Source organism: Micromys minutus, assembly GCF_963924665.1.
Source record: "Micromys minutus genome assembly, chromosome: 27".
NCBI lineage: Eukaryota > Metazoa > Chordata > Mammalia > Rodentia > Muridae > Micromys > Micromys minutus.
In genome coordinates this window covers 41,992,897-42,010,094 of record NC_137962.1, presented here as the reverse complement: position 1 = coordinate 42,010,094, position 17,198 = coordinate 41,992,897, and the positions used below count along the sequence as shown (strand labels likewise).

The 17,198-nt window shown below is 46.5% G+C and overlaps 3 protein-coding genes across 3 annotated transcripts in view; 2 read left to right on the top strand and 1 right to left on the bottom strand.

The window, feature by feature from the left end:
• Positions 1–17,198, bottom strand: part of GFUS (GDP-L-fucose synthase) — a 29,409-nt gene that overhangs the window by 9,347 nt on the left and 2,864 nt on the right. The gene's annotated exons all lie outside the window — the stretch shown is intronic.
• On the top strand, positions 589–933 carry LOC308438349 (large ribosomal subunit protein eL30-like; the record flags this gene model as incomplete). The annotated part of the gene is made up of 1 exon (XM_080939719.1): positions 589–933. One exon carries the CDS (start codon positions 589–591, stop codon positions 931–933), a length of 345 nt encoding a protein of 114 aa, XP_080795845.1.
• Positions 4,423–12,141, top strand: ZNF623 (zinc finger protein 623). The gene is made up of 2 exons (XM_080939228.1): positions 4,423–4,545; positions 9,836–12,141. Exon 2 carries the CDS (start codon positions 9,908–9,910, stop codon positions 11,405–11,407), a length of 1,500 nt encoding a protein of 499 aa, XP_080795354.1. The 5' UTR covers positions 4,423–4,545; positions 9,836–9,907; the 3' UTR covers positions 11,408–12,141.

Below are 17,198 nucleotides of genomic sequence, written 5' to 3'. Positions count from 1 at the left end.
CACAGGGATGCCAGAGTACCAACACTGCCATCGGCATGCTGCTCAAGGAAGGAAGAACACAGTTCAAGAGAGGGAGTCCCAGTCTGTGTTCTTCTGGGTGAAAAACAGCAGGGGCTGCGGCGAATGTCATTGTTCTCAATATTCTTTGTACCCAGCTGCTGCTGGAGACTGTGAGGAGTTCAGAACCGTGGTCCAGGGGTCTGCCCTTCCTCTACTTGCCAGGCAGAAAGGTGGCTGACCCCAGGATGGGACAGAATCTAGTCTAGTTCTGAGTCAGTGCCAGGAGTATGGAGGGGCTGGAAAGGAGAAGGCTTTCTCTAGGAGATTTAGGCACGGCTCTTTACAACAAAGGCTGCACCCCACCCCAGGGCGATCCTTCATGAAAGAAATCTTGCTTGTCCAAACTGCTTTCTTTATGGCAAATGCAAACACATGTCTTAGAGTAAACCATGGATTAAATACCTTTTGCTGGAAGGGATGCCTAGGAAGGGAAGCTCATTAGTTTAAATATTTGGGGCCCTTTCTCACTCCCTGGCCATCTTGGTGGCTGATCTTGGTTGGGGGTCGTCCCGTACCTGAGGCAAGAAGATGGTGGCTGCAAAGAAGACGGAAAAGTCTCTGGAGTCGCTCAACTCTAAGCTCCAGCTTGTTATGAAAAGTGAAAAGTACATGCTGGGGTACAAACAGACTCTGAAGATCAGACAAGGCAAAGCAAAGTTGGTTGTGCTCGCCAACAACTGCCCAGCTTTGAGAAAATCTGAAATAGAATATTACGCCATGTTGGCTAAAACCGGTGTTCATCACTACAGTGGTAATAATATTGAATTGGGCACAGCGTGTGGGAAACACTACAGACTGTGCACATGGGCTGTCATCGACCCAGGTGGCTCTGATATTATTAGAAGCATGCCAGAACAGACTGGTGAGAAGTAAACCAAGTTTTCCCTTAATAAAACTTTGCCAGAGCTCCTTTAAAAAAAAAAAAAAAAATTGGGGGCCTATCTTGATACCTCATCAGCATGGAGAACTCTAGGTTTGTATGCTATGTGACCTGTTGTCATGGTCCTTTCAGTAGGGTGTCATGGTTACATGCTCCAAGACAGGCAGAGCTGGTTCCAACACCTGCTGTTCTCAAGGATGAGCTAGATCTCCTGGGTTTTTCTGAACCTGCTTTTACCTGACCAGTGCTTCTGTCTGGTAGCATAGTCCACTGGACCCATAACCCACTACTGGTGAAGTTTGTTTAAACATTTGAAAGTTCTCAGATAATTGAGACAGCTTCATTATGACCACAGCTTCCTAGTGAAGCATGGGTCCAGCTCTAGAAGGCATTGGATTCCTTACCACAAGTTTTAAATAGCTTGCACCTACGCTTTTGCCATTAGAAACCTGGGGTGGGACTAGGGAGGTAGCTCAGTTGGTAAAGTGCTTACCTTGGAGGCACAAAGAGTGAAGTTTAAGCCAATGTCCTTCTGCAAACATCTGCAGTTTTCAGGACCGGTATGTATGCTGAATAGTTTTATGTCTACTCGACACAAGCTAAAGTCATCTGAGAGGAGGGAACATCAACCGTGAAAATGCCTCCATAAGACCAGGCTGTATGTGTAGAGGAATCTTAATCCAGCAACAATAGATGCTTTGGCAAGGGATCACACCCAAAGACCTTCTAGGTCTATGTGAACCAGATGGAATGACATGCCTTTAATCACTCTGCTTGGGATACAGACATGCCCTTAGTACACACCTTTAATCTTAAACAATAGTGTCTGATTGAGGGGCAGACAAAGTAATGAATCAAAGATGTAACAGAATGAGTCAGATATGGGATACACCCAACTCATGAGAAAAGACAGGAAAGAGAAACTACTTAAGAGTGGTGCAGGGTCAGGAGGGGAGGTTAGTTAGTGAGTATAGTTGAGTCTAGGCAATGCAGTGAGGTTGAGTTGAGTTCAGTGGGAATTAGTCTGGTGCTGCTATGTATTCAAATCAAATGCTAACTGCTGGCTCCCAAGATCTGGTTGCCCGGATGAGCAAATCCTCGAGTATACCAAGTGATGTTATGTACACCTTATTCCCAAATGTAAAGCTATTGATTAAATAAAAATGGCTACAGGATATTACTGTGGAGAATAGAAGTAGGTGGAGTTTCAGTTACCAGGCAGGTAGGGACCACAAGGATGAAGGAGAAGAGAGAAGAAGAAAAAAAGAGTAGGAGAAGGAAGACAGAGAGGACAGAAAGTCTCCATTACACACGAGGGACCAGGAGCATGTGACCAAAATGAAATGGACCCCGAGGACATGCTGATGGAACAGAAATAATCCAGAAAGATTCAAACTCCAAGTACCTGGGAGCACGGCTAGGGAATTAACAGTCTAGCTCTGGGGAAAAAAGACTAGGGCTAATTCCCCCAGTAATATGTCAAAGCTAAATAAATAAATTATAGTCTGAGCCCTATTCATTTGGAAGCTAATGGGGTAGAAATCATTCAATTAATTTACATTTCAGTTGAGTACAGTTTAGTTCGGTTCTGTTCTGTGCAGTTCAGTTCATGGAATTCAGAGGCATTTTTTTTTTTCAAGCAGAGAAATTCAGTAAAAAGCCAAGAGAGACCATTTTCAATCAGTTTGGAGCGAAAGTTTGAGCCAGAATAGCTGAGTTTAACCAGTCAGCCACAGTTTAAAAAGAACTAGAAAGGGTAAGCTTATTCAGCAGTAAGCCTCTGAGACAGAAGACAATTACTTCTGTCGAATAGAAGTCACTTTTACATGCATGTAAGCTTGGAAGGCATTTTCTTAGTGATTGATAGGGAAGGACCCAGTCCATTTTAAGTGCTGCCATCCCAGTGCTGATGGCCCTGGGTTCTACAAGAAATGTATTTAAGCCATGTTGAGCAAGCCAGTAAGCAGCACCCCTCCATGGCCTCTGAAATAACTCCTGCTTCCAGGCTCTAGCCCTGTTTCAGTTTCTGTCCTGACTTCCTTCAGTCATGAACAGTCCTGAGGAAGTGTAAGTCAGATATACCCTTTCCTCCCCAACGAGCTTTTTCAATATGGGGTTTCATCGAAGCAGTAGAAACCCCAAGACTCACTGGTACCAGAAGAGTGGGGTGTTGCTGTGACAGACAATGCTTTTGGGGGAGGGCTGTGAAAAGTGTTTAATGTTTAGTGAGCTGTTCTGTAAGAGCTTGGAACATAAGACTGTTGAAGGCAGTGACAAAGATGGAGTCCTGGCTTGGTAAGCTTGGGGCCTTTTGTTATTTTGAATTAAGAGTCTGTGATTCAGGTTAGCAGAAGCTGAAGAATCGGCTGTGATGGATAAGATACCAGAACTACTAAAGTGAAACTTTTGCTTTGCTGTGATACTCAACCTTGGTCAGCTGCAGCTGAAAATTAGTGGTGCTTAAGAAGAAACCAGTATCATTGAGGTAAAATCTAAGTATTTCTTAAGAGCTACACAGAAACTGTGTTCTAGAAGCAGCCGAGGTTGTACCTCATGCTGGAAGCTGAACTTAGTAGTGTAAGAGTCACTTAGGTGGTACTGGTTTTGAAGGCATGAAGGGTTCATGGAGTGTACTTGAGACTTGGCACTGGGAGAGGCCAGGAGAGGCCAGGAGAGACCATTGGTGAATATGCAGTTTCAGTGGCTTAAAAAAAAAAAAACAACAACAAAAAACAAAAACAAAAAACAAGATATAAAATATCAAGATAAAACCACAATTTTTTTTTTTTTTTTGTGAAGACCTAGATGACTCTTAAGGTTGTACATTCCATGAGGCTGAAGAGATGACTCAGGGTTAAGAGCCAGCAGTTGGTGCTCTTCCAAAGGATCCTGGTTAGATTTCCAGCACCCACATGGCAGCTAAGGACTGTGTCTATAACTCCATTTCCAGGGGAATCTAATGTCCTCTTTTGGCCTCCAGGAGCACCAAGCACACACAAGGTGCACTATACGCATGCAAAACACTAAAACACACAATAAAATAAAGTTTGGTGTTCTAGGCTCTCACCTGACTTTGCAAGGTCGTAAAATAAACTGCCTTGATTTCACTACTCTGAGTCTCCAGTGGTTTGTTACAAAGATGTTGTGTCTTAGACACAGTGGCCCAAAATCGTCCTTCCACTACGGTCATACACATATACAATAAAAGCTCCATTCAGAATCCTCCCTAACAGCCAACAAGAAACGTTTACTAAAAGCTCTCTAAAGGGTCTACCTTTCCAAACAATTCCAGGGAAGTCTGGCGACATCTACTGCCTAGCTTCGGTCGCTAATCCCTCACCCACGGGCGCAAACAGGGCTCTCAGCCACCGCGACTGCGCACTGGGTCCCCCAGCTGACCGCAGGAATCTGGCCCGGAAGTCTGTGACACGGAGCTCCCCGTGGCCCCATTCTTATCCTAGAGTGCCTACGGTTGTCCTCCGGGCGGAGCCTCGGGCAGCTTCCGGCCGGGGCGTGCAGCGGCGGTGCTGGCTTTGTGGCCGGCCGGGGTTGCGCCCCTGGATGCAGCTCGGCTTGGTTCCGCGCTGTCCTCCGCCGGGCTCCGGGTGAGTGAGGCGCTGCGGCTCGCGCGGGTGGGCGGGCTCGAGGCCGGCGGGGTTCGGCGAGTTGGTCGGTGTCCCAGGCCGGTTGCACTACGCTTTTGCCGGTGTCCGCAGCTCCTCGCCGAGCTGAGGGGTAGTAGATGCTGGGACCGGTCTTCCGCGGACATCGAGGCCCTCCAGTGTGGCACACTCAGCCCCGTAGTCTGCCGGGCAAGCCTCCGAGCGGCTGCTTGAAGGCTAGTTGCTCAGGTGATGAGTGCAGGTGCGCGGGACGCTGCTGGCCGGCTTGGACCTTGCCCTCCCGCCTTCCCTCAGCCCTTTTGGGCTCTGTCCAAGGAGATGCAGTGCAGGCAACTTCAGGGCTTGAAGATAATAATGTGTGTTGGGCACAATCAGCTCCATATGACCTGAAGGAGGATTCTTAGGTGGGGTCAGGTGTCAGCCAAGCTCAAGTGTCTGAATCAACGTCTGTGACATCTCTGTTATAATGCCAGGGACATTTAATCTTTGCACCATTCCCCACCGCGGTCCAGGAGTTCCCAGGGCTTGAGTGGTATGGTAGAGGTTTCCCTGGGTGTTAGGAGAACAGTTCTAAACTCAAGTAGTTTCCAGGTAGATCTGATATTCACAGCTGTCCTATGCACTTACAAATATCGTTCATCTGAGACCCGTCCCAATGAAAGAAACAAATGTCTTCTGCTCACAAAGAAGTCAGACCCCCCCCCACACACACACATACACATACACACCATGTTTGAAGGTAGAGAGAGCAGACCTTTGTTCCTGTCCTGGATGTGGTATTGTATCTGTTTTAATACTTAGCATAATGGTGGCATTCTTTTTCATGGGAGGTACAGAGAAACTTCACAAGCCAACACATGCAGCTCTGGACACTCCCGGAGCCTTGGGGGTGGATTTCTGGTTCTGGAATACATTGGAGGATGATGGAGAGAGGGAAGACCTGGGAAAGGCCCCCTCTTTAAGACTCATGATCTGATCTGGAAGTGGAAGGGATGTAAGAAAAGCAGTGGGCAAGAATAGAGCACTTCTTACAATAGAACACTTCTATAAAGCAGCCTTTCTGACTGCTCTGCTGGCTTATGTAAAATGGCTGCTGAAGGGTCCTGGGCTTGTTATGAAAGAAGAATGTGACGAGAGACCTTGTATGTAGGTACTAGGGGTAGAGGTTGGAATAGGAGTCCTAAGAGGGCAGCCAGCCACAGGCTTTATTCTTTTTTTTTAACCCCCCAAAAGCAGGCTTTGCACACCTAGCACTCAGCTGCAGCAGCACATCCACAGGTTGCTAAGGAGATGGTGTCAAGGCCTACCTGCCTGGTTATTTTTCCCAAGGCTGAAGCTATGCAAACTTTCCTGCTCCTGTTTTTACTTTGTGTGTAGGTTTGCAATGTTGGGTCGTTTTTTGTTTTTTATTTTTATTTATTTTTTTTCTCCTTCTGGAATTGTTGTCTCTAAGGTTTGCTGCTTGCATCTGCTAACTTATCCTGGAAGCTTCTAGTCTCTGTACAGTCTAATCTAGGCCTAAAATGTTTTCAGCCTCTGAGACTTGCTGCTGAATAAGCTCACCCTTTCCAGTTCTTTCTGGACTGTTGTGGTTGGTTTAACTCAGCTGTTTGGTATCATACGGGTCTCCCAGTTGACTGATTTCAATCTGGATTCTGAATCGCTCTGTTTGGACTCCAACTAATTCTAGTACTCTGTTTTAATCTTCTGGCTCCGTCTCTCTTCAACCTGTCTGTAAAACTGATTCTCTTCTATCTCTATACTGCCCCCTAAGTAGCTTCCTTTCCTCTCTTCTAATGAGGGTACCAAGTACACACATGACGGATAGACTAATAACCACGCTAGACGCCCATGCTGCAAGATATCTGATCATACTGTGAACACCAAGATAGTGTCAGCTCAGCCCTTAGTACGCACCTTTAGTCCAAATGAAGGTTAAGATAGTTTAGCACCCATGTTTGAAAGTGTTGTCTAATTAAGTGGCAGACAATGTGACAAATCAGAGAAAGATTTGACAGAATAGAAGCTTAAAGCTTGCAAGGAGCAAGTAGAGCACTGGCCCCTGGGAACAGCCAGCTCTTAGAAGGGCTGATGGGAAGGGTTGAGCCAGTTAAGCTCAAATGTTGTCTTAGCTAGGGTTTCACACTATGATATGAGACACCACGACCAAGGCAACTTTTTAAAGGGACAATATTTAACTGGGGCTGGCATACAGGGTCAAAGGTTCTGTCCATTATCATTAAGGTGGGAGCACAGTAGCATGTAGGCAGGCATGGCCCTGGAGGAGCTGAGAGTTCTACATATTGTTCTGAAGGCAAATGGGAAGAATACTATCTTCCAGGCAGCTAGGAGAAGGGTCTCTTAAAGCCCACCCCCACAGTGACACACTTCCTCCAACAAGGCCACACCTCCTAATAGTGCCACTCCCTGGCCAGGAATATTCACAATTGTCTAGCAAGTGACTCAAGTGTTCCCGCTAATTCACCTACATATTTGGGGAAGAATGCTGGTAGGAGGGGCTAGGTGAGCCGTGAAGCTTTTAAAATAGAAAGTCGTCATTTCATTCATGCTTTGAAGGGGTCAGCCTGCTGCCTTTGTAGAAAAGCGGTGGGGGAAGGGAGTATGAAGACAGGCTAGAAGGCTGTCACCCTGATGCCTTGAGAAATAGCAATAGAGGGGAGCATTGAGGTTCTGAGACAGGAGCAGGGTGCAGGGTAATGGCCTGACCTACAGGTCAGCTAGTGCACTGGATATAGGGTGTGAATAAAAGTAAGGAAATGAGGGGTTATTGGACGATTACAGCCCCAACAAATACAAGTGGTAGAGATTTCACCATGGAAGGGGCAGATGGGGCAGATGGGGCAGAAGTCAGAGTGTAGACACCCGAGGTTTAGAAACCTGAGAAGCCATCAGGTTGAAAGTTAGTCAAATGTGGAGGTTAGGGAAGAGCCCAGTTTCAGGGGGAAAACATTCTCCGTGCCATTGCTCTGCTAAGGTGGGTCAGTAGAGATGCAGGCAAGGCTCCGCTGTTTTAACGGAACACTGGGAGGAGGTAGCTGGTGAGAGCGAGCCCCAGGAGCACCCAGGAGCACCGTGACAGGGGGATGTTGCGAGTCAGTCATTTGATAACAGGTGTGGCTGGAAGTGGGTTGAATAAGTGGCCAACTTTGGTGACACTGTAGATTATTGTGAGTCTGGCCCCAGGAGGTCCTTTCCACAAGAAAGGAGAGGAGGGGCTGGAGAGGTAAAGAGGTTAAGAGTACTAGCTGCTGTTCTAGAGGTCCTGAGTTCAATCCCCAGCAACCATACAGCGGCTCACAACCATCTGTAATGAGATCTGGTGCCCTCTTCTGGCCTGCAGGCGTAGCTGCAGGTAGAATGCTGTATACACAATAAATAAATCTTTTAAAAAAGAAAAAGGCGAGATGTGAAAATAAACTCAGTGACCATTGAGTGTCCTTGTGAAGGAGAGGAGAGACAGTAGCTGGAGAGGGACTAGAACTCAGGAAGTTAGGTTGGTATTTGTGTTCTTTGAGGTAGGATATTGAAATATTCCCCCAAATAGTTCATCCTCCTGCCTCAGCTTTTAGAGTAGTTGAGACTAGATACGTGTACCATTTTAGTTTTATGAGATGCCTGCACTCTACCTACAGGAAGTCAAGGCCCTCTTGTCCCTACTCTGTCATGTCCAGCTTTCCTTCTGCAGTTATGTGGATGAGCTGGCACTGCTGGATGCTGACTTGGAATGGCAGGCTAGAGGAGCAGAGAAGCTTTTATCTCAAGAGGGAGGGAAGGAGGCTGGAAGAGATGGGATGGGAGAAGGTCTAGAGCGTGAAAGGAGGGAGGTTGACTGATGGGAACACAGGTCAGTGGCGGAAGTGGCCATTCCTGTCTCCCTCCCTTTCCTCTCTCATTGAAGTAAGGGTGAAGGGGTAGGAAAAAGCATTAGTTTATTTTATGCATATAGGTGGTTTACCTCTGTGTGTGTGTGTGTGTGTGTGTGCATGAGAGCAAGCACACGCCACATGTCCTGGCGCCCAGGAAGGTCAGAATATGGCATCAGATCTGGAACTGAATACAGAAACTTGTGAGCTTCTATTGGTTTGTGTGCTGGAAACTCAACCTGGGATCTCTGCAAAAACAGCAAGTACCCTAAACCTCTGTGCCGCCTCTACAGCTCCAGTGTTGAGTTAAAAAGAAGAAAAAGAGTGGGTGTAGAACATGGCTGGCACACCCTTAGGTGTGTAAAGAGCAAGAGTTCAGACAGATCCAAAACACATGGGATCTAGCCAGAGCTGGTCTCACACACCGTGATGGGAAGAAAAATGAGGGTGAGTTGCAGGAAAGGATTCTATACCACTTCCTTGCTGCAGGCACTGAAATCAAAGGATGCTTGAGTTTCTGAAAATGTCAAATGTTCTCATGCTATCTACTCATGGCTTTCTGTCCTTTAAGTCATCTGTTACTTATCACACCTGATACACGTGACAGGTAGGTAAGTATGTTGTCTTCAAGGAATAATCACCCTCCCTCCAAAGGGGACATGCTCATGTTTGGTACAGATGTAGGGGTTTTTGTGTGTTTCCTTGGTTTGGTTTGTTGATTTTTGTCTGAGTTGGGCTAACTTTTGGATACAGAACCCAACCACTTACGGGGGCTAAGTATATATATACAGTGTGAGCGTTGTGTCAGTGAGGCCTAGGACAGAAAACACCAGCATCATTCCAGTCGTGGAGGGATGTCGCAGAGGGAACTAGACTTCAAGGCCACTGAAAGGCTGAGAGAATAGAAGTGTGGAGATTGTAACTGGGGTCTCGGTTTCAGGCTCAGTCCCTACAGGTCGGAAATGCTGCTACCACTGAGGCCCTGTGTGCTACAAATGGCCTAAAGTGGCGACAAGATGGAGATAACAAGATGCAGAGGATGGGGGCGGTAGGATTGATAGATTTCATTTGAATAATCTTGGAATTACTTGTCTTGATTTTTAAGTAGAGTCCTGACTATATCCACATCCCTCTGCCCTCCACACAGGTTAGAAGAGTGCTGTATAGCACAGCCTGTTTGCCCTAAGATTGAACATCTCACAGGTAGGGCTGCAGGAAGCCTTCCCATGTGGGTGCCCATTGGGGCAAGATCAAAGCTGAAAACGGTGAAGGGTCAGAATGGACAGAAGAGAGGCTTCCTCTCTCGGTTGGATTTTAACTATACCTTGGGCTGGTTCAGCAGCTCCTTGTTAACAAAGGGGGAAGACCAGTTTCTTTTCTCATTTCAGATTCTACTATAGGACCTGGTGGCAAGAAGGTGATCCTGACCCTAAGTTTCTGGGGATGAAAATTCACATAAGATGATGTCAGACAAGCTCACAGTGCTGGAGCCCTCCACCTCTGAGTCTGGGGGATTTCGTGAAGACAGATTGGCACAGCTGTTGGGAAACCCAGAGAAGCAGAGCCTGGAGAGTCCCTCCTCTCAGGACAGGGGCTTCACTCAGATGACAGTGACCCACTGGCAAATTCAAACAGGAGACACAGCCCAAATGTGTAGTAAGTCAGGAAGAAACCCCATTATCAACTCAAACCTTCTTATACTTCAGAGAGAGCTTATTGAAGGGGAGACCCATTCCTGTGGTGTTGGTGGCAAAAGCTTCCCATTTAATTCAGATGTAGTTCCACGTGAGACGTCTCACACGGGGGAGGAGCCTTATAAATGTGATCATTGTGGGAAAGGCTTCAGTCAAACTTCCCTCCTCACTGAACACCAAAGAGTCCACGCTGGGGACAGACTCTATGTGTGCAATGTGTGTGGCAAAGACTTCATTCACTATGCAAACCTAGCCGAGCATCAGCACGGACACACAGGAGAAAAGCCGTTCAAGTGTGCACAGTGTGGAAAAGCGTTCTGTCACAGTTCCGACCTGCTTCGGCACCAGAGGCTTCATACCAGAGAGAGGCCTTTCGAGTGCAAAGAGTGTGGGAAAGGCTTCAGTCAGAGCTCCTTACTCATCCGCCATCAAAGGATTCACACGGGAGAAAGACCCTACGAGTGTAATGAGTGTGGCAAATCCTTCATTCGGAGCTCCAGCCTTATCCGGCATTACCAGATCCACACAGAAGTTAAACAGTACGAGTGCAGAGACTGTGGCAAAGCCTTTCGACACCGCTCGGACCTCATTGAGCACCAGAGAATTCACACTGGAGAGAGACCCTTTGAGTGTCACGAGTGTGGGAAGGCCTTTATTCGAAGCTCAAAGCTCATTCAGCATCAGAGAATTCATACTGGAGAAAGGCCTTATGTTTGCAACGAGTGTGGAAAGCGTTTCAGTCAGACATCCAACTTCACTCAGCACCAGAGAATCCATACTGGGGAAAAACTCTACGAGTGTAACGAATGTGGGAAGGCGTTCTTTCTGAGCTCATATCTTATACGACACCAGAAGATCCACACTGGTGAGCGGGTGTATGAATGTAAAGAGTGTGGGAAGGCTTTTCTGCAGAAGGCCCACCTCACTGAGCATCAGAAGATCCACACTGGAGACAGACCCTTTGAGTGCAAAGACTGTGGGAAAGCCTTCATCCAGAGTTCTAAGTTATTACTGCATCAGATTGTTCATACTGGAGAGAAGCCCTATGTGTGCAGTTACTGCGGGAAAGGCTTTATTCAGAGATCCAACTTCCTTCAGCACCAGAAGATGCACACTGAAGAGAAGCTGTACAAGTACAGTCAGCATGGGAAAGATCTCATCCCACCCCCGGATCTTGTTCACCAGGAGGATCTTTCCCTGAGTGAGACCTCTGTTCATTTAGGAGAGACATCTGCAGATCAGGAGTGTCACGGAGATAATTTATAAGACAGTCTCTCCAAGTCAGGTGGTACTTGTAAACAGGCATACTTAGTACATTTATGGCCTGAAAGATCCGGATTGTCACAGTTCTTCAACTCATAGATGGGCTGGTTTTGGTTTGTTGTCTGTCACCAGGGCAGGCAAGCTGAAGGCCTGGACAGCTGAGTTTGAGCTGTACCCTGAGGAAGAGCCTCTAGAGAATTTTCTAGATTTTATTTGAAGTTAGAACATACCCTCAAGTTAAATCCTTTCAGAGAAAAGCTGTATTATTGCTTGAGAGATGGTTCCCCATCTGAAAGGTTAGAGAAAGAAAGGGCCCTTTCTCATGCAGAACTACAGGATGGTTCCCTGTTATCTGGGACTCATCTCCAAGCCAGGGGATTTAGTCTTTGACCTTTGCTTCCTCAACTGACTCCCGGTAATGCAGTTGATGTGTATTGCCACACACATCTTCCAGGCTGCTCCCACTCCTGTCCTGGTGTGTCTCCCAGTCGCTCCTGATTATTATGTGGGATCTTTCTTAGGCATTGTGGCCAAAAGTGCTTCCGTAGTACTGAGCTGGGCTTGTGTCTTGTGCTTCTGTTGCTCAGTGCTTACTACGGCTACCGGACTTGCTGTTAAACCACAATTATGAGTTTTCTCTTTCCCATCATGCTGTTTCCTAAGGACAGTAATAATGTGTCATTGATTCTATGTCCCTAGTGTGTCCCACATGACAATAAACAAAGCAAGAAACATAAGTCTGTGTAATTGGCATATCCTTTATCTGTCTTTTTTTGGGGGAGGGGGGTCTTACCATATGGCCCAGGCTAACCTCAAACTCACAGCCTTCCCTTAGCCTCCTGAGTGCTGGGATAACAGATGTGTGCTCCAAAGTCTTTCCTACCATTCTGTGTCACTGTTTTTTTAAATTTGCAGGTGTTCTTTTTTTTTTTTTCATCAGTGTGAACTGTTTACTAGGAAGTACTGTGTCCCCCCCAAGTCCTGTTGATACATATTCCTATTAAGAGTTGCCGACAGTCACCTTCAGATCTATCCACTATACTGTGAGGACGGTACCCTCATCCCTGCACCTCACCTTTTTTTTTTTCTTTAACAGCTCCAGGCCCAACTGCCTCTTTGTAACATCACTTGATTGAAAATGTATTTTCCAAAACTGTGAGGAGTAATTTTAGCTGTTTGAAAGAGGAGAGGAAGATGGTGCCGTGCATTCTAAGTGAAGTGTGCTGAGGAAGCCAGATATCACAGACTAGTGAGTAAAGGCTCCGGTCCTTGAAAGAGCCCTGGATAAGGCTATAACTTGTGGCACTGTAGATCTAGGAAGGCTTATCAACTAGGGATGGTGTCCTGAACACCACACCCCAAGACAAATGATCAGGGACATGATTCTGGCCCAGGAGCTGAACTGTGACCCTGAATTAAGATCCCACAGGGGTTTTAAGCCTACAATCCACAAACATCTGTGCCAGGTTCTTCTACCAATCAGGATGTAGGGATGGATTTCCTTAGGAACATGTCTTTGTTGTACGTTTTTCCTGTTTTCATTGGTTGGGGTATTCAACTGTGGCAGGGGACATTCCTTGTCTAACATTCAGGTCTTTACTTGCCAACCAGATGTCAGTTACCCACATACATGTCTCTTTCTGCCAAGTAGGATGTCAGTCCCCAGGGAGGTCTTGGGAATGTAAACTTTACTCAGCCACCATTAAAAATGGAAGTTTGATTCCAAATAGTTTCATATGTGCAAGTGTCTCTCATGTTTGGGTCCATCCCAGGGGCACTTTATAAAAGCAAACACCATAAAAGCTTATACATGGGTGTAGGAAGTGTTGCTAGGTGGTTGGTTCTGGTTCGAGCTATACCATTATACAAATATTTTTGACTTCAAAGGCATAGAACATACCAGAACATGTAATCAACTTAGGCATAAGAAAGTTTCCTAGTAACCGCAGAAACAACATAGAAATTTCCTTATAATGCTAGTCATAAAACAAACTGGCAGGCTAGTCAGGCAAATAGTAACCTAGGCATTAACATTCCAGCTGGGCCTTAATATTTTACCTAGGATTAACAGGTTCTTTTTCCAAAGGACCTGGGTTTGATTCCTAGGACCCACTTGGCAGCATATGACTGTCCATAACTTGAGTTCAGGGGAGCCAATGCCCCCTTCTAACTCTTCAGAGGCACCATGTGGCACACGAACACACACCACCCATACACATAGTAGATATGAAAAGTTAGAACAGATTTTCCAAACTGAGCAAGGTGGCTCCCACCTATAATCTGAACACCCCTTAGAAGATGGCGCTGGTGGTGTTAATACCCTCAGATATCCTCCCATCTCATTTGTCTACTACTTGTCTGCCATGAAGTGAGCAGCCCCTTCCACCACCTGATCCTGGTTATCAGTGTTTTTGCCTCCCCACAGCCCCAGGGCAGTAAGGCAAACTCCATGGACTAAATAAGCCCTTTGAAACTGTGAGCACAAACAAATCCACATCCAAATATGTTGCCCCAGTGATGAAAAGCTAACATTTCAAAGTCCTTTTTCATTCTGCATGCATGGATGCGTGTTAAAGCTGACAGATGGCTCGAGAGATGGGTCAGAAATTACATGAACTGACTGCTCTGACTGGGAGTCAGGAAGACATTTTCGACTCCAAGGTGAATAAGTTATCCACCTGTCAGTTGGAGGGATTTTGGGGAAAGACAACCCCATTGTCAGTTGCTTTCCTCCCTGTGAATCTGTGAGTCTTTGGATTTACTTTAGTTTTCAGTCTTGGAGTGACTATTTTTTTGTTTATTGTTATTGGAGTGTGCCTGTCTATTCTGTTTCTTGTGTGGTTTGGTCTTTACTTGTATTTGACCATGACAGATGCCATAGATAGGACGGTTTCTCGCCTTAATCTTATTCCGACTCGCTTTAAGGTAGTTAGGGCTAAGGAACACTTACTGCCACTGGAGGGGGACCTTTCATCTCCCCATGGTGTCAACAGTAGAAGATAAAGGGTTTCAAAAGTCTATCCTCTACCTCTGCTAACACTTATTCATCAACAGGATCGGCCACAGGGTGACAAAGAACAGGGGACAGCTCCAGCCCTGTCACCTTTCCTGGTGGTGTTAGCTTTAGGGTTTGAAAGATGGCTCAGAGGTTGAGAGCACTGACTTCTCTTCCAGAGATCCTGAGTTCAATTCCCAGCAACCACATTGTTTATTGCTTTTATTCTCAGGATCAGGTACATGTTCTACAGTTCACACAGGCTTATCCCCCTCACCCCCTCCCCACCCCTTCCCCTGACCCTCTGTAGGCACAAAGCACAGGCATCTAGGGCCTGTAGAAAGGTCTAAGGCTGGGGCCTTCTGTGACCTAATCAGGCTCTCCCTGAGTTGGGAGGTGAGATCCCAGAGACAGACTGGGCAGGAGAGGCCCCAAATGTGAAGAAGTATCCCTCAGCAGAGCTTGCCACAAACTCCTGGTCACTTACTTTTGCTCAGTAAATGGCTATCCTTCTTGCCAAGAGACGTGCTCACTCCCTGTCTGAACAGATGTGGTCTCTTGAGTTGTAAAGAGAGGGTCTTCACTGACACTATCCTGCCACACTCAACCCACTGAGAAGCAACAGCCACTCCCTTCCACGCACCTTAGAGCACTCAGTGCAGATACCTACCTCCCAAAGCTCTTACAGGGTCTCCTCACCACAGACTTATGGGTGAATCCAGATTGGGACTTCAACATGGTGGAAGGTAGGGAGCATCTCCAGACTTACCACCAGGCTCTTTCAGCAGCTCTCAACAATAATATGACCAATATTAATATGATATTAGACAGGAAGTTGGTGAAAGTCCAGTGGCATTTTTTAAACATGTCATAAAGGCCCCCCTTGTAAGGCTATGCACACATAGACCCAGAGAAAACAGAATTCTACCAAGGTAGCCCTGGCTTTCACCAATCAGTCAGCACTGGACACTAGGAATAAGTTACTGAGGGAAGATTAAGAGAGAAGTCGTTGAGGGATCTAGGAAAAGTTGCAGAGAGAGTGCAGATGAAGACAGGAAAGACATTGAATGGAGATTTGATTATCCTTCTAGCCAACAAAGCCTCGGATCCAGGAGAAGGGAAACACCAAATTTCAGCAGATTGCTGGAGGAGGAGGAGCTAAAGGGGTCTTGACCCAAACTCCAGGACCACGGAAATGGCTGGAGGCTTATTTATCAAAGAAACTGGACCCAGTGGCAGCAGGATGGCCGCCTTGCCTGTGTATTTTTGTAGCCACAGCACTGTAGGTTAAAGATGAAGATAAATTAACTTTAGGACAGAATTTGATTGTGACTGTCCCCATGCAATTGAAAAGGTAGTCAAGCAGCCCTCTGGTTGATGGCTCAGTAATGCTTATATCATTATCAGATTTTACTAATCAACCCTGGCTGAGTTATTTTCCAGCCACCTGTTTCCCTGAACCCTGTGACTCTCCAATCCTATTTTAGACTGTCCATTTGGTCAATTTGACAAGGTTCTGGCCCAGGCACACAGAACCTGTCCCGACTGAAGGGACTCTCCTCTGTTGGAGGCAGAGCAGACATGGTTTATATACAGAACCAGCTTCATCTATGATGGTCAGAGAAGAGCAGGGACAGCATTAATTACAGAAACAGAGGTAATCTGGACTCAGTCTCTTCCTCCAGGCACTTCAGCTCAAAGGGCTAAGCTAAGAACATTAACACAGGCCTTCATCATAGGAAAAGGACCAGCTGTTAACATCTGCAGGGACAGAGAGTTATGCATTTACGACTGCTCGTGTGCATGTGTGGGGAGCCATGGCTAAGAAAATAGCCAAACTACAGCCATCTTGACACAGCAACCTGTGAGCAGCTGCACCCCCGCCTGTGGGAACCTGACCTTTCGCCTGAGCCTTCCGGGAAGCACCACAATGGACCCTGCCAAGAATAACTGCCAGGTGACAAAACAGGATGTTCCAGAAAAAGCACGAGACCGTTGTCGGTGCTAGACCACAGCACCACCCTCTTCCGTGTTCTGAAGATTTTGTAAAATTCCACTGCATTCTGCCTTCCCCTTGCTTAAGCCTATATAAGCTGTAAGCATTCTATCCTCAATGAAGCCTTGACACCATCCAGACTGACTCTGTGTCATTCTTTACGTGCGTGGTTTCCTTTCTCTCTCACCCCCATGACTTCAGGATGAAGGCCTCTTCGGGACCCTGAATAACCTGACCTGCTGGACGGGTCATGCATGGAGCCATTTACAAGGAGCAAGGGTTCCTATAATCAAAAGGAAGAACTGCCAAAAATAACAGCCATCTCTGTATTGGCCACTGTCCTACCTGAACCGCTCAGACCAACTGGTGTATACAGAAGAAATTAAATAGGCTGGTGATGATTGACTGAAGGTAAGCCAATAGTACCTGAGTCTTTAGCCAGAACTATTCTCAGAAAAATCTAGAGAGTCACCCACATGTACATCAGACAAATGACAGATGTGGTCAGACAATCCAAAGATGACTTTCAAGGATATACAGCACACTTTTGAAGATATAGTGACAAGCTGAAAAGCTTGCCAGCTGACCAATATTCCCAGCAACCCCAAACATCCAGGTTCCTGACTGTGAGGTAAGAGACCAGGGGGCCTACTGGGAAAATTGATTTCACAGAGATCAAGCCAGGAAGATATGGCTACAAGTATCTGCTGGTATCTGTGGACATTTTCTTCAGGTGGACAGAGGTGTTCCCAACCAAGGATGAGACAGCAGATAGTGGCCAAGGAATTGTTGGAGGACATCTT